The 23,638-nt window shown below is 41.1% G+C and overlaps 1 protein-coding gene across 1 annotated transcript in view; it reads left to right on the top strand.

The window, feature by feature from the left end:
- The window catches only part of KIF26B (kinesin family member 26B), an 841,003-nt gene that overhangs the window by 433,552 nt on the left and 383,813 nt on the right, over positions 1-23,638 (top strand). Inside the window, exon 5 of the mRNA XM_033938154.1 lies at positions 7,742-7,925. Within this exon, the coding sequence (XP_033794045.1) occupies positions 7,742-7,925 (184 nt within the window). The remainder of the gene's footprint in view (positions 1-7,741; positions 7,926-23,638) is intronic.

Raw genomic sequence — 23,638 nt, 5'->3', positions numbered from 1 at the left:
CTATCAATCCCCATGGATGTTGGTTAACTGAGAATCTACTATATAAAAGTAAAACTATTGACCTTCTGTTTTAGGTATCTCAAGCATTTAAAATATTTATTTCTCATGTTTCTTTGATAAAATAGCCCAAAAACACTTCTTATGGACTCTTTTTGCAAAGCCACGGTGGTGAGTCCTAGTGCATCAAATGCGATGCAGCTCATAGGAATTGAATGGGTTGCATTGTATTTGCTGTGTGGGGAATTGCTACTGTGGCCCTATATTTGTTAATTCATGCAGTATGGATTTATTATCACATTCACATATCCAGTAATCTTTTACTTTGTTAGCATTTTACTCTATCCACAAAATGAGCAATTATTTTATGGTGGTTCACATACAATAATTTAATATGATTTCATATATGTGATCTGTACATTTATTTTTGTTTATATTTGTAAGTAGTCTATTATAAGTGTCATACTGAAAATAATGAGCAACAATTTTTTAAAAATCAGAATTTATTAATGTAGGAAAAACAAGTACATCATAATGTACAGACTTTACACTACATGTTGAGGTATTGTGACATCATTAGCTTCTATCACGTGACCACAGGCAGTAGATTCAAAATGGCCGACATGTTTCATTTCATCAACATGCTGTCATTGAATTCCTTGTTAAAGAGGAAATCCCTGCTGCAGAAATTCTCCAAAGACTTCAGTGTGCATATGGAGATGTGTGCATGGGCACTAGCAGTGTTAGGAGATGGGTGAAACATTTCAAAGATGGAAACACGAGCATCCAAGATTAGCCTCATAGTGGTCGCCCTGACACTGCCTGCACTGAACGGAAAAAGAAAAGGGTTGATGACATCATTAAAGAAGATAGACATGTCATTGTGAATGAAATCGCAGCAAAATTTGGATTAGGATACAGTGCAGGAAATCATTGAAAGCTTAGGCTATTGAAAGGTTTGTGCCCGCTGGGTGCCTGCTGGGTTTTGTTGACTGAAAAACCGCAAAATTCAGAGAAAAACCATCACTCAAGACCTTCTTCAGAGATATCGAAATGAAGGAGATGATTTTTTGATGAGTATTCTGACAGGCGATGAAATCTGGTTCCATCATTATGAACCTGGAACAAAACAACAGAGTATGGAATAGCACCACTTGAATTCTCCAACCAATAGTGAGTCTATGTCTTCCGTCAGTTGGAATGGAGTTCTGCCACAAGGGAATTTTCAAGCTTGCATAATGATGGGAAAAATGTGTGCAGAGAAATGGCAACTATGTTGAAAGGTGAAAAAAAGTCTGTACATTAAAATGATGTACTTGTTTTTCCTACATTAATAAATTCTGATTTGTAAAAAATTGTTGCTCAATTTCAGAATAACATTTGTCATTTATATGTATCTTGCTCTTTTGAAGAGATCCTAACATAGGCACTGTGCACCAAAACATAGCCCTAGTCAGGTTTAATAAACACTATCCCCATTTTTTGAGGCTCTTGATGCTTTTTTTTTTCTGTCTTTGATAAAACAGAACATTTAAAAAAAACTGAAAAAGGACAAGACAGGAGTGATCTTATGGGAGTTTTTTTCTGAGCTGAATTAAGCATTAATGTGCACATAATACAGCATAAAAGGGTGTACTGTAGAACACATTCAAATGTCCTGTAGTAACTGACAAATCTTGTTAAATGAAGAGTCCACATAACAATTTATCTCTACTACGTAACTTGAGCCATATTTATAGATTGGCCCTTTGAGATCCAATTTTGAGCTTGGGTCCAATATTTAAGGGATTTGTGATCCTAACTGGAGAATGACATAGGGATGCGTTTCCATGGTAAACCACAACAAACCGCGGTACATCTATGGGAAAAGGAGAAATTGCTACCAGTTTATCATGACAACTGACTCCAAAAAAAGAATTGCCAACGAAACTTAAAAGAATCCAACAATGAAGCAAAAAATGGTCAAAAGGTTCCGTGAGTGATTGCAGAACAGCAAAACCATCAACATACAAAGGAATATGTATACTGAAATAATAATAAGAGTGTGACAATGTAAGGTACCCTCAGTGCGCAGGATAAGCGACAGGAGAAAAACTCCAACGCTTCAAGCGAAAAGGTAGAGGCTAGAAAGCCCCCACCTACACACCATCATGGGGTACCTATAGTGTGTTTTGAAATTAAATAGCACAACCCCAAACAAGTGCACAATGAACACAATAAAAAAATGAATTCACAAACTGCAATCACTCAGGGAACCCCCCCCAGCCAACTCCCAGCAAAAAATCCAAAAAGCAACTTAGCTTGAAAAGTCTTCATTCAACGTCCAGGGGTGCGGGAACAATGTAGATGAAACACCGCAAAACCAGGTTCAACCAAGCCTGGTTTCAGGAACAAAATCCCTTCCTCAGGCCTTTTTCCTCTGCCCCCCCCCCCCCCCCCCCCCCGTTAGCTCCTCTCTTTCTCTCCAGCCTGCCTTGAAGTCCGTTTGGATACTTGATTCATGGGTTCCTGAGGAAGGGATTTTGTTCCCGAAACCAGGCTTGGTTGAACCTGGTTTTGCAGTGTTTCATCTACGTTGTTCCTGCACCTCTGGATGTTGAATGAAGACTTTTCAAGCTAAGTTGCTTTTTGGATTTTTTGCTGGGAGTTGGCTGGGGGGTTCCCTGAGTGATTGCAGTTTGTGAATTCATTTTTTTATTGTGTTCATTGTGCACTTGTTTGGGATTGTGCTATTTAATTTCAAAACACACTATAGGTACTCCATGATGGTGTGTAGGTGGGGGCTTTCTAGCCTCTACCTTTTCGCTTGAGTTGGAGTTTTTCTCTTGTCGCTTATCCTGCGCACTGAGGGTACCTTACATTGTCACACTCTTATTATTATTTCAGTATACATATTCCTTTGTATGTTGATGGTTTTGCAATCACTCACGGAACCTTTTGACCATTTTTTGCCTCATTACCAGTTTATAATGGGAATGGAAGCAAGGCCTTTTACAGCCCTGAGGGAGCAGTAAAAAGTTTTGCTCCTGTGGTTTTGGTAGTTGGAGTTTCACATATGGGATAGAAGAGGACATCATCACTGTGTAACAGTTTGGAATGGCCAATCAGGCCTAGTGCATCCTAGAGTGCTTGTAAGGCAACCACCGACATGGGCACCTATTAAAGAATCCCAGGGTATGTGTATACTTTCTTGTATATGATTCAAGTTTTGCAAAGCTGGCTTTTTACATGCAAATCCAAAGAGGAGAAGACACACTACTCCAGAGTGCAACACATTAACTTGTATGTCTCCTACTGTTTGTGCTCAGAGATCGAAAGGGTAATAAATATATTTATTAAATGGGTCTCCAAAATCCAACGGATACACACTCCACAAGAGCAAAGCTCTTTAAGAAGAGCTTTGTTACAATCATTGGCCCCAGTAAAATATCAGTGAGAAAAAACTCCCTGCTTCCTATGGGAGAAAACTTTTCTGGTCCAAACAACCAGGCTTAATCTCAAGACCTGTAAAGATCACTCAGCACAAACAGGTATTATGTCAAAAGGTTATTGAAATTGGAGGCTAGTACTTAGCTTGAGAGTAGTCTTCTATCCTTCGCTTGTACTGCCATTTCATTCAAGGTCCCCTGCTTCCACGTTAAGCAAAAGATTGTAATCCATAGGTTGCCAAACCTTCTATTACTTCTCAGGGGTAACCAAACTGTCAAATCAAATCTCAACAAGAGATCTTGCAAGTTCTTGTTTTGCAAGGTGTTGCGTCAGGATAACCTCGCTCAATATCCCCTATGAAGTTACTTCCTGATTTTGAAGGGCGGGATTGAGACCAACAGAGCCTATAGTGATTTGGCAAGAGGGAAGGCCCTCGCATCATCTGGCTTTATTATTGCTAGCCTGTTTAGCAGGACCAGGACAGAAAGATTTATCCACTAATGTCAAATTCACCAAGCACCTTTAATACTTAAAAATACTTGAAAGGTATTAATATAAAAACAAATCTTTTCCAGAGAAGGGAAAATGGTAAAACTAGAAGACACAAATTGAAGTTGTGGGGAGTAATGTCAGGAAATTATTTTTCATGGAGAGGGTGGAATACCCCCCTGAAGGAAGTGGTGGAGATGAAATGGCTTCGGAATTCAATAAAGCGTGGGATGAGCACAAAGCATCTCTAATTAGAAAATGAATAGTATAAAAAAACAAAATGTAAATGGTTGCATGTGTGTTTGAAGTGTCAAATGGAGCTTAGATGCCACCTCTGGCTGTGAAGAACTAAAGCTGGTCTGGGCAAATATGCACAGTCTGTGTGCTGTACAGGGCAATTCAGTTTAGGATGGGCTGGGAGGGCTTTGACAGAAACTCCAGTAACTTGAAACATGAAGACAGTGCTGGGCAGACTTTTATGGTCTATATCCCACAAATGACAAGATGGTGTGGATAGGCTGGAGTGAGTTTTGATGATAACTCCAGTAACTGAAACCTATTTTGTAAAATAAAATATAGGAATTAAGTTTTATGATAATTGCAATCTCTGGTCGCTGATAGGTTTTGCTTGTCTGATCTGTTTGTAATGTATGTAAAGTTGCATAAAGCTGGATATATTAACTATAAATTATAAGGACAGTACCAGGTGGACTTCTATGGTCTATGTCCCAGAAATGTCAAAGACAATTTAATCATGAATTAATAATTCATGTGACTGTTGGGCAATGGATGGACTGTTCAGATCTTTAACTGCCTTCAATTACTACGTTACTATTAGGGGCATTTTCAAAAATCTAAGACATCCAAAAAGTGGCATAAATCGGCACTTGGACAAGTGCCGATTTTCAAAATAGTCTTTCTGGACGTCTTGCAAGGCGTTCTACCCACTGTGTGTTCAGAACTAAAGAGGTGTTGGAAGCATGTTCTCGGCAGGCTTAAACTTGGACTTCTTGCAGCGATAATCAAACATTTCCCAAGATGTCCTGGATGGTAGTGCTGCCCGATTCACAATTCTAATTGGTTCACCGATTCGAATCAGTGAATCGATTCGAATCAGTTCGTTTTTGTAAAAAACCGGACTCACCAATTCAGCCCCGATTCAAGTTCATTCTTTTTTCACCGCCGGCCACCGGACTCGTTCCCATCTAATGTAACTTCAGGTTTTGCAAAACTGGAAGTTACATCAGAAGAAACAAAGGACATGGGAGCGTCGAGGGGGGAGCGAGCAGACCTCGTTCAGCGGACCTCGGAAGCAAAGGATATTTTTTGCTGACTCTGTCTCCGCATTTCTCCTCTCTTCCCCGCGATTCCACATCCAGTCGAGTAAGTAACTGAACCGGCGGGGGGACTGAGAATCGGCAGGGGGGTCTGGAATCTGCAGGGGGGGGGCTGAGAATCGGCAGAGGGGCTGGTGAGTCTTGGGGGCTGGGAATCGGCAGGGGGGCTGGTGAGTCTTGGGGCTGGGGATGGAAGCTGGAAATCGTCAGGGGGCTGGTGAGTCTGGGGGGCTGGGGATGGAAGCTGAGAATCAGGGGGCTGGTGAGTCTTGGGGGCTGGGGATGGAAGCTGGGAATCGGCAGGGGGGGCTGGTGAGTCTTGGGGGCTGGGAATTGGCCCAGTCTTGGGGATGGAAGCTGGAAATCGTCAGGGGGCTGATGAGTCTGGGGGGCTGGGGATGGAAGCTGGGAATCAGCAGGGAGGCTGGTGAGTCTTGGGGGCTGGGGATGGAAGCTGGAAATCGGCAGGGGGGCTGATGAGTCTGGGAGGCTGGGGATGGAAGCTGGGAATCAGCAGGGGGGCTGGTGAGTCTTGGGGGCTGGGGATGGAAGCTGGGCATCAGCAGGGAGGCTGGTGAGTCTGGGGGGCTGGGGATGAAGCTTTGAATTGGCAGGGTAGCTGGTGAGTCTTGGGGGCTGGGGATGGAAGCTGGGAATCGGCAGGGGGGCTGGTGAGTTTGGGGGGCTGGGGATGAAGCTGAAATCGGCAGGGGGCTAGTGAGTCTTGGGGCCTGGGGATGGAAACTGAAATCGGTAGGGTGGCTGGTGAGTCTTGGGGGCTGGGGATGGAAGCTGAAATCGGCAGGGGGGCTGGGGATGGAAACTGAGAATTGGAATGGGGGCTTGTGAGTCTTGGGGCCTGGGGATGGAAGCTGAAATTGGCAGGGGGGCTGGGGATGGAAGTCGGGTGATAGCGATACCACCAAGTGCCGCCAAACGCAGCACTTGGGATCGCTATCGCAACAGGAGAGATGAGCCATCTCTCCTGCCGCAATCATTACAGTAGGGGGTAGGCAGGTTGCTGGGTAGAGAATGACATGGTGACAAAATTCATCACCGTTCCCGTCCCCGCGGATAACCGCGGGAAATAATCCCATGTCATTTTCTAGTGTCTATTTCAACCTCAGTCCTTCTACACCAGCATTCTTCAAAGCAAAGCTTGTGGGTCAGTGGTTGTGGCCATTCATACTCTGATTCTTCCCTCTCTCCTTAAAGAATGACATGAAGATGGTTTCCCGCGGTTATCCGCGGGGACGGGAACGGTGATGAATTTTGTCACCGTGTCATTCTCTATTGCTGGGGCCGCTGAGCTGCTGCAATCAGCTCAGCAGCCCCTTTTCGGAACTTATATCTGTTTTGACTTGGTCTAAGTCAAAACGTATAAGTGCCGACTAGGCAACTTGCCTAAACTTTTGGTTATACCTGCTGTACGCCTATGTCTAGGTCGGTCCACCTCCCGCCCTTTCCCCCTCCTCTAAAAATGCCTCTTTTCGCCCTATGCATTTAGAGGCAGGGGAAAGGCCTAAGCTGCTTTTAGATACGTCTAAAACCAGCTTTGGTTATGGGTACTTGGACGATCAGGCTTTTTGATCATCCAAGTACCCGTTTAGGCTACTTTTTAGACATTTTTTTGTTTTGATTATGAGCCCCATAGTGTCTAAGTTGGAGATAGGAGAATATGTCTAGACTACCCCAACCATAAGCAGTGTGCAACAAGGAGAGTGCTGGCAGAGTACCTTCATCAGTAACAACCTGATACAAGTAAGATGTGTTCCCCCCTCCTATCTGCCAGAAATCCAGCAGTAAAAAACAAAAACAAAGACACAACATTAGTCCTTGATACAGTACTAATGAGAAGTAAACTTTCTTTTTTATTACTAATCCTTCTTTATTAGGGAACAGTGACCTCAAGTGCCCATATTTGTTTGACTTAGATCAAGTCTTGTCAAGCCAATCATTTCATGAGCTATCATTGGTCTCATGTAACCCCAATGATAGCTCATGAAATGGTTGGCTTGACAAGACTTGATCTAAGTCAAACAACTGTGGACACTTGAGGCCATTGTTCCCCAATAAAGAAGGATTAATAATAAAAAAGAAAGAATTTACTTCTCATTAGTATCACAAAGGAATGGTGTTGTGTCATTGAAAACAAAAAAAAAAGAGCCATTCCCACTAATAGGCAGGAGAGGAGTAGCAGTATGCCATTTTAAGCTGTGGTAAGCATACTTTAGTACTTACCACAGCTTGGTTAGAGGGCCCCATTAGAAGCTGCATAACTTCATGAGTAGGGTGGTGCCCACAAAATTTGCCAAGGACTGAATTCAGGAAAGCTAAAGTGAAACAATGAGTTTTTAATAATGATCTGATTTTTTATAAAGTGGACTAAGAATGGAGGAATAGAGGGAGACAGCTCCATTATGATGAAGCTAGAAAATAAAAATTATAATAAATAAATAAATATGACCTGGTGGTTTTGTTCCCTCTAGGGCTGCTCAGAAGCTGAACCTGTCTTCAAAGAAGAAAAAGCATAGACCTTCTCCCTCATCTGCATCGGAGCCACCCCTCTTCTCTACCAACTTCAGTGGAATCCTGCAGACATCCCCTCCACCTGCCCCACCCTGCCTGCTGCGGGCCGTCAACAAAGTGAAGGACAACCCAGGACTGGGCAAGGTAGATCCCTCTGAAACAATGACTTCCTTTAAAAATGAAATGTCGTATTGAAGATTGTGGTAGAGATGCTGCGATATTTAGCAATTCCTGTCTTCCTTAAATGAACCTATTTTACATATGAACAGATATGTACATACTCGTATATTTTTCATACAATATATTCTTATTTTATGGAAAGCACTGCAAATGTTGACTCTGACTACTAAAGCTATTTTATTTTCTGAAATAACAGTTGGATTCCTTTCAGGCTATCATATTTTTATTGGACCAGTAGAAGAATTATCCAAAGCTGCTAGTTTGCATGAGTTTTGAAGACCATATGGACCCCTTCTGATACCATCTGAAGCATGAAATGATTCCTCAGATGTTTAATAAAGGCAATTAGTAAATCAAGTCTGTATACAAGGGTTTCCAACAAATTTAAGAATACCTATTAAAAATGTTTTCAGTTATAGTTGGTTTTTTTTTTTTTTAAATAACCTACTCTAGATTCACATTTCAAAGCATTCTAATTATGCTTACAATTATATTTCATTGAACCAAAATTCTTTCTGTAATATGATTACTCCATTTTCTTTTGCCAAATTCCTAATTTTGTTCATCTATGTGATGAAGGGATTTATGCAATCTTCAGCGTTTATGTATGGCTTAATTTTTAGATACCTGTATCAGAACCTTCAAAGAATCAGATAAATATGGCTAATTGGATTGTGCACTATTGAAACCCTAAGTCATCTTTTGAAATATCCTCACAACACATACTGGCTAAGTTGCTAGACAGCAAAATAAACCAAATTAAGGAATTCTATGACAGTTGGAGCTTTTACTGCAGCGGCCGGCAATAAAAAAAAACCCTAATGTGGCTTGATAAAAGGGGGCCTATCTGGTCTCCCGCAGTACCGCCTCTCCCCCTTGCAATCGTGCAAAACAAAACTCTGCTGCACGACTCATCTTCTACCAACCTCGCTACACTCATGTCACCCCTCTCCTTAAATCACTTCATTGGCTCTCTATCCGCCTTCACATACAGTTCAAGCTCCTTTTGCTTACCTACAAGTGTGTTAATTCTGCTGCTTCTCAGTATCTTTCCTCTCTCCTTTTACATCTCCCAGAAGACTCTGCTCTTCAGATAAGCCACTCTTAACTGTACCATTTTCCTCCACTGCCAATTCCATACTTTGTTCCTTTCATGAAGCTGCACCCTATGTCAAACCCCTTCCCTTTCCATATTTATAAGCAGACTGAAACCCACCTTTTGATATAGCCTTCAGTCCATAACCCTACTCCCCACTGCCCACCAACCAAGCCATCAGATTAACAGTTTCCTTTAACTGTATCCATGTCATCCTGTCTGTCTGTCTTGTCTGTTTAGAAGGGACTGTTTTCTTTGTGACTCTGTACAGCGCTGCGTACGTCTGGTAGTGCTATAGAAATAATTAATAGTAGTAGTTTATGGGAAGACTTGCTTTCTTCATTTTCAATAGGTAGTTGGAATCAAGAGTGTTGTAATGATTCTAGGTCAATACAAGCATAATGAGTCCTGTAGACATTTCAGTACAATTTAGTGAGTGTTAAAAAAAAAAAAAAAAAAGTAATGGCGCTTACAGGGGAAGAGAGGAGAGGCATCAGTGAGCCAACTTGCACAATGGAGATCTGTGACCAAGAGGGGAGGGAAATAATAGATTATCCACAATGACTAGGGAATTGGAATTTCTAGAGATGACTAGTAGGATCAAAAGCAGAGGCATAGCCATGGGTAGGCCTGGGCATCTCAGTCCTTCAGCATTTATTCTGCTCCATGGTACTATGTAACCTCTCTTTTGCATAGATTTATACACGTGTAAATGCAGAAAATCCTGTTAATAGCTATTTTGTAAATACACATCTATTTTACATAACATGTACGAGTATTTGACAGGTAGGTCTACACATAGGCAGAGCATGGATAAGACTCACACTTGACGCATGCAACTTATAGAATACTATAAGTTATGCATGTTATCTCTGGTTTTTAGATACAAACACTTATGCTAGCTCTATGGATGGCATAAATACTCATGTCTAAATTATAGGCTTGTATTTTAGCTGTTATATAAGAACATAAGAAAAGTCATGCTAGGTTACTACTACTACTAATAATAATTATTTCTATAGCGCTACACCACAGTGGCCAATCCAGGTCCCAAGTACCTGACAAAAACCCAAATAGTAGCAACATTCCATGCTACTGATCCAGGGCAAGCAGTAGCTTCCTTCATGTGGTTATATGTTCTCTTAGGCTTCTGTGGCTAGCTTCATGCTTGTTAAAATTTTCCAGGTCTTATCATATCTGGTCAGGTAGAACTGACGTTTCAGCCATCATGCTGTGACTTATATATAAATGGACAAAATTCCAATCTTTTTCCCAATGGAGACATAACACATCGATCAATATGGGTGATAGTGGTGAACCCTAGGGGACACCACAGCCTGGGGCCCAAGCGGTCGAATAAACCTGATTCATTTTGACCTTTTTTAATTTTTTAATCTTTACGTTTTCAAAGCTAACAACAAGTGCAAAACAATATACATACATATATTAATAATCATAATAAGCACATATAATCTATCAGTAACAATACAGAAAAAATAGAAACCCCTCTCCCATCCAACATTTTCCATCAGGGAATAAAACCAAACAAAAGAGATACCCACCCCCCTTCCCTGGATGTGTGTGTGCTAAAACAACGGAAAATAAAAATAAAAGACAACTATAACGAAACCACAAAAGATGTCAATGGACCCCAAACTAATTTGAATAACTTATTATGCCCCAGCATGTCAGCATTCATCTTCTCATATTTATAACATAAGCATAAATTCGCCCACCAAAAAGTAAAACTAAGGCAATCCCAATTTTTCCAATTGCGAGTAACCATATGCATGGCTATCCCGGTCATAATAAGGAAAAGCCGACATTTACATCTGTCCAATGGGGGTTTAAGAAGCAATATCATCCCACGTATGATTACATCATATATCAATGGAATTGTTGACTCCAGTATGGTATTAATCTGTCCCCATATTGACCTCCAAAAGTTGAGTATCAAAGGTTAATAGAACAACAAATGATCCAGTGTCCCTGTGTCTAGATGACAGTCAGCATCTATTAAATTTAGAACTATCTAATTTTTGCAAACGAACATGGGTCCAGAAACTTCTATGTAACAGAAAAAACAATGTTTGTCTCATTGATGTTGCCGCTGTACATCTCATCCTCCAAGTCCAAAACCGTGGCCATTGAGAAGCAGAAATTTACTGCTTAATCTCAATGCCCCAAATGTCATTTTGACCTAATAACATCAATTTCTTAAGAAGCCTTGGAACCATCTTATTATACAATCACCAATCCCATAGTAACTGAGTAAATTCAATAAAATAATATGATCATCTAAGACCAAGTCAAATGCACTTGACAAAGGAAAGAGAAAACATTGGACACATGAGTTGGGGGTAGGCAAGAAAAGATGCTGGGCCCCTGAGGTGAAGCAAAGGGGAGATGCTGGATAAAAGGAAATATGTGGAGGAAGATAATAGAAGGGGAGATGCTGGACTCCTGGTGGTTTAGGGAAGGAAATGGGAAACACTCAATATTTGGGGGTGAGAGTAAGGAATTGAAGGAGAGAAGCTGGACACTTGGATAGGAAGAGAAGAGGAGATGCTAAATTATGAGATTGATATGGCAGAAGATTTGCTTTCCACCTTGGGTTGGCTCTGGGTGGAAAAAGGCTGTGTATGGGAAGCACAGTAGTATCATATGAATACCAGATGCATCCATAATTAAAATGTAGAGGGCTCTGTGAAGACTAAATATATATTCCATGCCAAATGAGATTGGGATAAAATACTGTGAATGCACTCTTCTTGGGGGGTGAGAGAATCTGCTGAGTTAGTGTTTTGGAAGAAACACACAGCTGGAGATTGAGAGTTTTATAGGAGGAAGACAAAAGCAACCTAGAATGAGGACAGAGATACTAATTTAAAATACATTTTTCTTAGTTAAAGCAAATAGGATTTTTTTGGCAGCCACAGCAGGAACTGGAATTATATTGTGCTTAAGCAAAGGTTTGACATTTGTTTGTTCAACAAGTGAAATAATTGAACAATCTGTGCCCTGCTGCTGAAAAGATAAATGTAATACATGCTTATCCCTAGTACACAAACACCTCCTGGGGGGCTAAAGGATTGTTTGCTAATTCACACATTACATTAATAATAATTTGTGCTGCAAGTCTTACTCACAGCAAGGCAGTTTTATTTTTTATGCATCTGTATATTGTGTAATCAAGATTTTCATTTAGCTGAAGTGAAAAGCAAAATGTCAGACTTCGTGTATGCCAGTATTTTCCGGGTTTATGGAAAGCACAGAGGAATTTTTCTTGTAAACTGGACTCCCATTCTTTTTTGCTGTGAAAATAACTGATTCCACTCTTCAGTTAGAACTGATCCCTTTCCATTCTTTCCAACCCAATCGAATACTAGAAGGAAATTGTTTTAAAAAAGTCTGTCCAACTATCGGGTCAAGATTGTGTTCTGAAAATGTAACAGAATGGGATCAAAATATGGCAAAGATGACTAATGTTTGAACACCAAGGGCTCCTTTTACTAAGTTGTGATAGCGGTTTTAGCACGCGCTAGATGCTAACGCCAGCATTTATCAGTATCATCTGCAAATTTAATTACCTCACTCGTCGTGCCAATTTCCAGATTGTTTATAAATATGTTAAAGAGCACGGGCCCAAGCACCGAACCCTGCGGCACTCCACTGGTGACGTTCCTCCAGTCCAAATATTGTCATTTACTTCCACTCTCAGTTTCCTATTCGCCAGTCAGTTTTTAATTCACATATTTCACCCTCGATTCCATGGCTCACAATTTTTCGAAGTAGTTGTCGAAACCTTGTCGAACGCCTTCTGAAAATCCAGATATACAATGTCGACCGGGTCGCCTTTGTCTATCTGCCTGTTTACTCCCTCAAAGAAGTGCAGCAAGTTCATCAAGCAAGATCTTCCTTTGCTGAAGCCGTGCTGCCTGGTCCTCATCAGATTGTGTCCGTCAAGGTGCTTAATGATGCGGTCCTTTATCAGCGCCTCTACCATCTTTCCCAGTACTGAGGTCAGACTCATCAGTCTGTAGTTTCCCGGAACACCCCTTGAACCTTTCTTGAAGATCGGCGTAACATTCGCCACCTTCCAGTCTTTCGGAATCCTTCCTGATTTGATCGATAGATTGGCTATTAGTTGAAGCAGTATAGTTATAGCCCCTTTCAGTTCCTTGATTACCCTTGGATTGATGCCATCCAGTCCTGGGGATTTATCATTTTTAAGCCTATCAATCTGCCTGCATACCTCTTCTAGACTAACCGCAACCCTGTCAGTTTCCCATCTTCGTTTCCCGCGTATAGCCTGTCGGCTTCCGGTATGTTGTGTATATCCTCTTCAATGAACACAGACACAAAAAATGTGTTCAGTTTGTTAGCAATGGCTTTGTCCTCCTTTAGCACTCCCTTTATTCCATGGTCATCCAACGGCCCCACCGCTTCTTTCTTGGGTCTTTTCCCCTTAATATATTGATAGAACGGCTTGAAGTTTTTCGTCTCCTTGGCTATTTTTTCCTCGTAGTCTCTTTTGGCCCCTCTTATCGCCTTATGGTACCTGCTTTAATGCTGTTTGTGCTTTTTCCAGTTTTCGTCCGTTTTCGACCTTTTCCATTCTTTAAATGAAGTCTTCTTGTCTCTGATCGCTTCCTTCACCGCTATAGTGAGCCACGCCGGTTCCTTGTTCTTTTTCCTCTTGGATCCCTTGTTGATACGCGGTATATATAGATTTTGTGCCTCGGTGACTTTGTCCTTAAAAAGGGACCATGCTTGGTCTAGCGTCTTTAAAGTGCTTATCCTCTTCTTAATCTTCTTCCCCACCATGAGTCTCATCCCTTCGTAATTCCCTTTTCGAAAGTTCAGCACCATGTTGTTTCAAAGAATTGGGACGAGTCTTGCGTGTTAGTTTGTCTTCAAAGATTTCTTGAATAGCATGGTTTTTATTTCTTTTCTGAACGATTTGTAGTCTGGGATCATTATCACTAAATTAGTTTTGCTAGAAGGCCATCGTGAGAGCATGGTATTATGTGTAGTTTATTTGCCACCTGGGAGTGTGAGAATGCATGGCTTCCCATTTGTAGAATTTTTAATGAATCTCCAAATAGATTTTACAAAATTGTGTATTTGGGGGGATTTTAATGTTACTTTTGAAGTGGAGGATGAAGATTTTTGAAGTCAGAAAATATTTTACTCTCAATGTTGTCTGCTTGTATGTTAACACAGATTTTTAGAGAGCGAACCCACAGTGATGGACACATTTTACATTTAATATTTTTTGGACAGAAATTGTTAAAGGTATTGGAAAGTACTGTCAGTGTGATTAATGTAGTATGGACAGATCATTGTTTATTGACATTCTTTTTGTGTAGAGAGACTGAGGTGAAGAGGCAGATGTTGAAGAGATGGATATGGCCACAATTTGTTAGCAGAGGTATGGTGTCCTGGTTTCGAAGCTGATGAGTCAAATTTGGTTCATTTGGGGCTCCTTTTATGAAGTCACGTTAGCGGTTTAATTCGTGTAATAGCATGTGCTAAACTGCATGCCGCTCTAGCTGCTACCGCCTCCTCTTGAGCAGGTGGTAGTTTTTCGGCTAGTGCGGGGGTTAGCATGTGATAAAAAGTCATGTGTGATAAAGCCGCTAACGTGGCTTTGGAAAAGGAGCCCTTGGTTGCAAAACAATGGAATGAATCTTTGAAAAATGCATTGGATATTTTAGCCTCAGAAAAATTGATAAGTCAGAGATGATTATAAACCTTGCCCTTGGTGAATTGGTCCTGTTTTAGAAGTGAGGCGGGAACTAAGGAAAGCAGAGTGTAAATGGAGGAAGTTGAGTGACAGTGTATCATAGTAACATAGTAACATAGTAGATGACGGCAGATAAAGACCCGAATGGTCCATCCAGTCTGCCCAACCTGATTCAATTTAAAAATTTTTTTTTTTTTTTTTTTTTTTCTTCTTAGCTATTTCTGGGCGAGAATCCAAAGCTTTACCCGGTACTGTGCTTGGGTTCCAACTGCCGAAATCTCTGTTAAGACTTACTCCAGCCCATCTACACCCTCCCAGCCATTGAAGCCCTCCCCTGCCCATCCTCCTCCAAACGGCCATACACAGACACAGACCGTACAAGTCTGCCCAGTAACTGGCCTAGTTCAATCTTTAATATTATTTTCTGATTCTAAATCTTCAGTGATGATTATGCTAGTTTTAAGTTTGCTATCCTGCCTTTTCACAAGAGCTATTTCATATTGTAAGGCACTTGATTGAAGTTTATAAGGGTTCTGGGCAGAGCAATGGTCTTAATGCTGATGAGTTTGCTGATTTTCTAGAAAAGAAGTTGAGAGCCATTGTTGATGCACCGATGGGGAGAACGTTAGAGAGTGAGCAAAGTTGGAGACAGTGAGAGATTATGATCACATTTTGGAGAAGTAGAAGAATCAAATGTGGATATAGTAATTTGAAGTATTACAGTGTTGAACTATTGTTATTATCTGTGGTTGAGACTTTGAAGGAGGGGCTGGATAGAAATGAGACTTTTTGTCTGGTTTTAATGGATGTGGCAAGTGCGTTTGACTGTCGGTTTGCAACTTTATTATCGAAATTGGAAACTTTGGGAATGACCGAAACGGTTTTACAATGGTTCAAGTCATACCTAGTAGGTCGTTCTTATCAAGTTGCAGTGGCGGGATAGTTTCTCAGTTAGTGACCATTGGGAAGGGTGTCCCCAGGGTTCCACCCTTTCAGCCTTACTATTTAATATCTATTTGTCTTCTGTTGGATCCTTATTTGAATCTTTGGTTGTTTTTTTTATCGGATTTATGCCAATAACATTCTTTTTTTCTTCCCAGTGGAGATACAGGGCTCAGAGCGGAAGGTACAATTGAATGAGTGTTTGAATCACATGACAGACAGGATGACTCACCATAGTTTGAAATTGAATATAAGTAAGACTGAATTGGTGTGGGTTGGTAGAAATGATGACCACAGAGCTGGATCAAAGACATATGCTAGATGTAATTTACTTAGATTTCAGCAACGCCTTTGACACGGTCCCGCATAGGAGGCTCTTGAACAAATTGATGGGCTGAAGTTAGGATCCAAAGCAGTGAACTGGATTAGAAACTGGTTGACGGAGAGATGCCAGAGGGTGGTGGTTAATGGAATTCGCTCAGAGAATGGAAAAGTGAGTAGTGGAGTCCCTCGGGGTTCTGTGCTAGGGCTAATAAGAACATAAGAATAGCCTTGTTTTATTTATAATTTTAATGATTACAATATCAAACGATACTTAGAGAAAAAAAGGAGTCCTCTACAAGTTTACAATATTCAAACCTTCATACACAATTCCTTTCCAAACCCACAACAAAGGGGAGACATGATACTATTGCGAATAAACAAAATTATAAAGAAAGAACTAAAGAAATGATTCATGACTCATGATTCATCCTCGCGAATCCAAGCCATTTCTTACTCTATATTGGATCTTGATTATATCCTCTTATTCCTCAGAAGTGAAAGAAAAGCCACTTTATTTATTAACTCATTTCTGTTATCTAGCACTCAAAAATTGTTGCAATTGAATGGGATCCCAAAAAACATATTCAATGTCTTGTGACTTAACAAGTCACAAAAACCCAAAAATAATGGAAGGTGAAAAAATCAGTACAAAAGCGAAAACCTCCCAAACCCCAAGAACTGTAACTAGACAAGGGGAAGAGACAAGAGCGGGAGCGGCAGAGCTACACACCACAATCTGTAAATAATGATTATAAATACACGGGAGAGCCCTCAGTCACACAGCCACCCACTCTTCTGGGTGTAAGCCAAGTGACAGCCTGTACCACTGGGAGTTCCAGTGGGTGGCTGTGTGACTGAGGGCTCTCCCGTGTATTTATAATCATTATTTACAGATTGTGGTGTGTAGCTCTGCCGCTCCCGCTCTTGTCTCTTCCCCTTGTCTAGTTACAGTTCTTGGGGTTTGGGAGGTTTTCGCTTTTGTTGTGACTTAACAAGACATTTATATGGAAATTTTAGGTAAAAAGATGCCTCCAGAGCTAAAACTCAAACTTTTAATTTCAAAAATTCTTTCCTTCTCATTTGCGTAGCTCTGGAGACATCTGGAAAAATTCTAACCAAATCTCCACAAAATTTTGTTAACCTTTTTTTCTCTAGATATCGTTTGATATTGTAATCATTAAAATTATAAAAAAGAAAAAAAAATAGCCTTACTGGGTCAGACCATTAGTCCATCAAGCCCAGTAGCCTGTTCTCACTAGTACCTGGCCAAAACCCAAAGAGAAGCAACATTCCATGCTACCGATCCAGGGCAAGTAGAGGCTTCCCCCATGTCTTAATAACAGACTATGGACTGTTCCTCCAGGAATTTGTCCAAACCTTTCTTAAAACCAGCTACACTATCCGCTTGTACCACAACCTCTGGCAACATGTTCCAGAGCTTAACTATTCTCTGAGTGAAAATATATTAGTTTTAAAAGTATTTCCATGCAGTTTCATTGAGTGTCCCCTAGTCTCTGTAATTTTTGATGGAGTGAAAGATCGATCCACTTGTACCCTCCCCCATCTAAATGGTGCTGATGTGGATGTTTCTAACTTGGACGTTTTTGTGGTTGAAATTGGCGAATAAAATTAGGTGTCCTGGCATTATGGACGTTTGGCAGCCAAGATGTCCAAGTAGGCAATTTTCCAAAAAAATATTTTTGGACATCTATCAATTCAGTTTTCAAAAATGGGTGTTTTTGTGCTTCCGACTAGATGTTTAACAGGAAACATTCAAATTGAATATAGACTTTTTTTTTCCAGAGAGTATTCTCAATGGAGAAAGGTAGATAATGGGGTTCTCAACGGTATGAGCTGGTACTGCTGCTTCTTTAATATTTTTGTAAATGATCTGGAGATGGAAATAACAGGTGAGGTGGTTCATTTATTTATATTATTTATAGTTCACATGATCTAAAAATCCTTGGCAGATTGCAACTAATACACAATCAAGCATAGCCTCTAGATACATTAAAATAATACAGTACATGACAGACACAATAAAATAGTTTTACTCCATTATCACTAGCAGACTCCAACTGAGCAAATCTCCTCTAGCTACATTATTATGAAATGCTGTAAGCCTGCTGAAACATTATTTTAAATTTGCTGATGACACAAAGGATGACATTTCCCAATGAGCTGCAGATTACTTCTGCTATTTTAACGCAATAATTTGTATGCTCATTGATTACTGCATCCCGTGGATAATTTTTTTTTTCTCCTGGGAACCTTGTGTTAGAAGCCATGTAGTCATCAGCTCTAACATGCAGCTTTCTGCTTTGTCCCTTCTGTGTTTCAGGGGAGAGCTGTGGATTAGAACTCAGATGCTTTGTGATGGGTGGTATATCCAATATCTAATGCATTTGAATAAACTTGAAACTTGGATCAGACTGATATGATTTTAATAAATTTGGAACAAATTTGCGGTTATTATCCCACACCATAGATAATCCTTCTGGGTAGCTTACAATCTAAAATTCGGTAATACAAATAATAAACGATTTCACATACGCAGGAAGTTATGATAAATCGAACTACAAAATTGTGTGGTAAAGAAGAGAAAGGTAAACACAATCTGATAATTTTATGTTATGCAGAACTCTACCAACGATAGGTCCGCTTTTATTTATCTTAGCATTAATCTTACAACTTTATAATTTATAGTTATCATCAAATAAAAAAGTTTTAAGATCAGTCTTAAATTTATCAAGAGAATTCAGTAACCTATGAGATAATGGTAGAGAATTCCAAAGTTTGGGCCCAATTCTGTATAGTCTGCCTAAAATAAATCTGGGCCAACTGGTACAACGCTAAGTGCAATTCTATAAAAGTTAGACAAAAAAAAGAAAAAATATATAGAATCACATTTAGCACCACCTAAGCAGGCTTAGGCATCGCTAGGTATCCTAACTAGGCACACCCAATTTATGCCAGGGCTTTCTTCACCTAAATACTGTGCCTAAGTTAAGCACCTAACGGAGCCTAATTCACAAAGAAGTGCCTACAATCCACCCCTAACCATGCCCGCCTTTAGGTAGGCACTGTGGACTAGGTGCCTACTTTTTATAGAATCGTGTTTTTTTGAGTTAGGTGCCTAAATTTCAATTGAGTCCAATTAAAGCCAATTTATAAGGTCTTAAGTGACAATTATTGGCACCGATTAAGCCTACTAATTGTTAGGCACCTATATAGGCTAAGCATGCCAATGTAGGTGCCTAACATTTAGTTATACTATATAGAATTTGCCAGTCACCTTTTAGTGTGTATTAGGAGACAGCTGTGGACCAAGGTAGCAACCCTTGTGTTTGTTCTTCTTTTCATTATCCCCCTAGAGTAGAAACAAAGGGCTAGATTCACTAAGTCCACCGATCGTGTCCCAACCAGTTTGCGACCAGTTTGTGACCCCGATCCAATTCACTAACCTTCCTCCCGTTCCGATCTGCACCCGATCCAATCCGCGCATGCAAATAAGGTGAAATGGCATGCAAAAGTAGGAAGGCAGCTATTCACTAAACAAAATCAGGAACCAACTTGGCTGGCCGATCAAAAAAGAAGCGACGTCACTGCCTCTCTGCCGCCTTGCCTGCCTCTCTAGACTGACAGCACACAAACACCCACCCACTTCCATACCAGAAAACCAATAGAAAAAATATATTTATAGATAACAAAATGAAATACTTATCCTGTTGGATGCACACATAGGGGGAACTGGGCAATAGGTGCTCCGAAAGAGAAGCAAACGAGAAGCGGCGGCGGGAGCTAATCCCACCGTTTGGTAAATGAAAAAATGCAAATCTACCTTTACATATGCATCAGTATTAAAAAGCAGAGTCGCCCTGCTTGCCTCTCTGCCGCCCTGCGAGCCCGTGTTTTTAACCCACGGATTAAAAGCGGGCTGCACTATGGCATTGTCTGAATTTTGGTCTTGAAAGCAAACTTCATTGAGTGTCCCATTGTCCAATAGGCAAGTGTTGTGTTCCATAGCCCCCTTCCCCCCTTGCTTGTGCTGACCTCGCTTGTGCGGAGAGCAGGCGCATGCATGGATCACACCTACAGGCAAAGAGGATGATCTGCGCATGCATCTGGATCGCTCTGCAGCGATCCATAGGGTCGGTAAGGGGCTTGCGTCCGATCACTACATTTGCATGAGGACGCTGTAGTGAATCGGTTGCCCACCAAGACTCGGCCATGGATCGCACACGGCCATGGATCGCAAAAGGAGGTTAGTGAATCTAGTCCAAAGGCTTCAGTGGGCCCCAGAATAAATAACCCACCGTCTGTATTTTTATATGCTTCTTACTGGACCACTTCAGGGAGAAATTAATATGGTTCCTTCCTTAACCAGAGTTTTATTATTCCATTCAAAAACTTAAGCTTCAATCTTGTTAGGCCACTTTCTCAGGATACACCTCCCACTATTCAGATTTTATTAGCACCTTTCTGGAGCAGGGGCCCAGAATGTCCTTCCTGTGGTTGCATAGGAAGCACATTTTGGCAGCCTGATTCACAAATGTACATGATAAAAAAAATGAATGACATAGATTTGGCAGTTTTCATATGAGATTTATTTACTTATTGGAATTTACTAGTCTTTAAGCCCATTACATTAATAGGTGCTAGAATAGATGTGTGTCTGTCTTTCTTTCTCTCTCTCTCTCTCCTTGGCCGATGTCTATCTGTCTTTCTTTCTGTCTCTCTTTTTCCTTGGCTGTCCACCACCACCCCTTGCCTGCTCCCCCTGTCCAGCATAGGCCTTCTCCCTTCCTTTTACCTCCCCCGTGTCCAGCAGGACTCCTTCCCTGCTTCCCCTGTCCAGCAGCAGCCCTTCTCTCTTCGTTTTACCTCCCCCTTGTCCAGCAACACCTCTTCCCTGCTCCCCCTGTTCAGCAGTAGGCCATCTTCCTTCCTTTTACCTCCCCCCTGTCTAGCAGCAAGTCCTTGTCCCTGTCCGGTGAACAATTGGAAATCTTTATTTCAGTGATGGATGGAGACATATATTATGAGAACAATTATGCAACGAGGTTGTTCCAAAACTGTATGCCAGAGAACTTGTCATAGCCTTTATCAAGCTTGTTAATAATACAGGAGAATCAGATTACAAATTGACAATTATAATGTGACCAATCCAAGGGAAATCATAGGAGGCATGAGAGACCAGCGATGCCTTTAATGAATTCATTTTAGAGCTTAATCTGCATCATGCTTTGTTAAGGAAGAAAATACACTTTTGGAAAATATGGTTATCTTACTGTATATTTCCTGATAATTGTGTGAAATGTAATAATCTTTCCATACAACAAGATCTACCGTTTATGCTGCTAAGGTTTTGACTGTATTTCATGGTGCAATGTTCTCTGTAGTTTCCTTGCGATGTGTCTATGAATGTGTTTGAGGAGAGGAAGATCAGAATGTAATTTATAAGGTGGAAGGACAGCAGAAATCAGATCAATTGGGACATGATGCTTGTCAGAGATGTAAAATACTTTGGGAAAAATTCCTTTTTATTCCAGAGATCATAAAAGGAAACTCTAGCAATGTTGGAAAAACTGACAAACATTCTCTTTAAATTAATTTCTCTCTGAACAACACATGCAACAGGGGTAGACTGACATTGTTCTGGGCCCCTAACCACCTAGCAAAAGTGAACATAAGAACATAAGAAGTTGCCTCTGCTGAGGCAGACCAGAGGTCCATCTTGCTCAGCGGTCCGCTCCCGCGACGGCCCATCAGGCTTATTGCCTGAACAGTGGTCCCTGACTAATTTTATAACTTACCTCTAATCCTATCCCTATAACCTACCTCTACTCCTATCTGTACCCCTCAATCCCTTTGTCCTCCAGGTACCTATCCAAACCTTCTTTGAAGCCCTGTAGCGTGCTCCTGCTTATCACATCCTCCGGTAGCGCGTTCCATGTATCCACCACCCTCTGGGTGAAAAAGAACTTTCTGGCGTTTGTTCTAAACCTTTCCCCTTTCAATTTCTCTGAGTGCCCCCTTGTACTTGTGGTTCCCCATAATTTGAAAAATCTGTCGCTGTCTACTTTTTCTATGCCCTTCATGATCTTGAAGGTTTCTATCATGTCTCCTCTAAGTCTCCGCTTTTCCAGGGAGAAAAGCCCCAGCTTTTTCAGTCTGTCAGTATATGAGAGGTCCTCCATACCCTTTATTAGCCTAGTTGCTCTTCTCTGGGCTCTCTCAAGTACCACCATGTCCTCCTTGAGGTACGGCGACCAGTACTGGACACAGTACTCCAGGTGCGGGCGCACCATTGCACGATACAGTGGCAGGATGACTTCCTTCGTCCTGGTCGTGATACCCTTTTTAATGATACCCAACATTTTGTTTGCTTTCCTTGAGGCTGTGGCGCACTGCGCCAATGCCTTCAATGTTGTGTCTACCATCACTCCCAGGTCTCTTTCAAGGTTGCTCATCCCTAGCGGTGATCCCCCCATTTTGTAAGTGAACATCAGGTTCTTATTCCCTACATGCATGACCTTGCATTTCCATTAAATTTGATGGAAGCTAGGGGAGAATGGGTCTCTTACTGCTGTGGGGCCTCTGGCACTGCCCTATTGTTTCAATAATCAGTTCACCTCTGGCATGAAGGAGCTGATTCTATAAACAGCAGAGTATGGTGGTTACAGCTAAAGCCTCAGCACCCTGAGGTTGTCGGTTCAAACCCTGTGCTGCTCCTTGTGACCCTTGACAAGTCACTTAATCCTCCACTACTCCATGTACAAAGGGATTGAGGGGTACAGATAGGAGTAGAGGTAGGTAATAGGGATAGGATTAGAGGATTAGAGGCAGTTACAAAATTAGTCAGGGACACTGTTCAGGCAATTAGGCCTGATGGGCCGCCGCGAGAGCGGACCGCTGGGCAGGATGGACCTCTGGTCTGACTCAGCGGAGGCAACTTCTTATGTTCTTATGTTCTTACATTAGGTAGATTCACTGGCCAACACTCATTTTGGTGCCTCAAATGCTAGACTTGTTTCTGGGTATGTTTGACCTGCTGTTTAAAAAAAAAAAAAAAAAATGGCACCAGTTTTCTCCTGTCAGCTCTAGTTTTTGAGATACAGTACTTATGCCATATACTGTGCTCGCCCATTAAAAAAATCAGAATATTTTAATGTAATGTGTAAATTAATATATTTTAAGCATGAAAAAACATATTAAAAATGAAAAGAAAAGTGTACAATGAAAATCTACGTGTTTCATACCAAAAGCACAAGTTTATGATACAAAACTTTCCAGTCATTTGACACGCAAGAAGCTCCTTTTGTAAGACTTCTGAGAGTAGGATCTGCCAGGACAATCCTGCATAAGATTCCAATAATAGTCTGCCATCGTGTGTGCATCCCATCTTCCTTGGTATCTGGCTTCCATTGTTTTTATGTCTTGGTGAAATCTTTCACCTTTCTCTTCGCTTAAGTCATCAAGGTTCTCTGGAATGCGATCTAAGTGATTGTACAAATAATGGACTTTAACACTCATGTTACAGCCAAACTTATTGAAATTAAAGAG

The sequence above is a fragment of the Geotrypetes seraphini genome, chromosome 3 (assembly GCF_902459505.1).
Source record: "Geotrypetes seraphini chromosome 3, aGeoSer1.1, whole genome shotgun sequence".
In the NCBI taxonomy this organism is placed as follows: domain Eukaryota; kingdom Metazoa; phylum Chordata; class Amphibia; order Gymnophiona; family Dermophiidae; genus Geotrypetes; species Geotrypetes seraphini.
The sequence above is the reverse complement of the archived record's forward strand: the minus strand, read 5'-3'. Positions and strand labels throughout refer to the sequence as shown.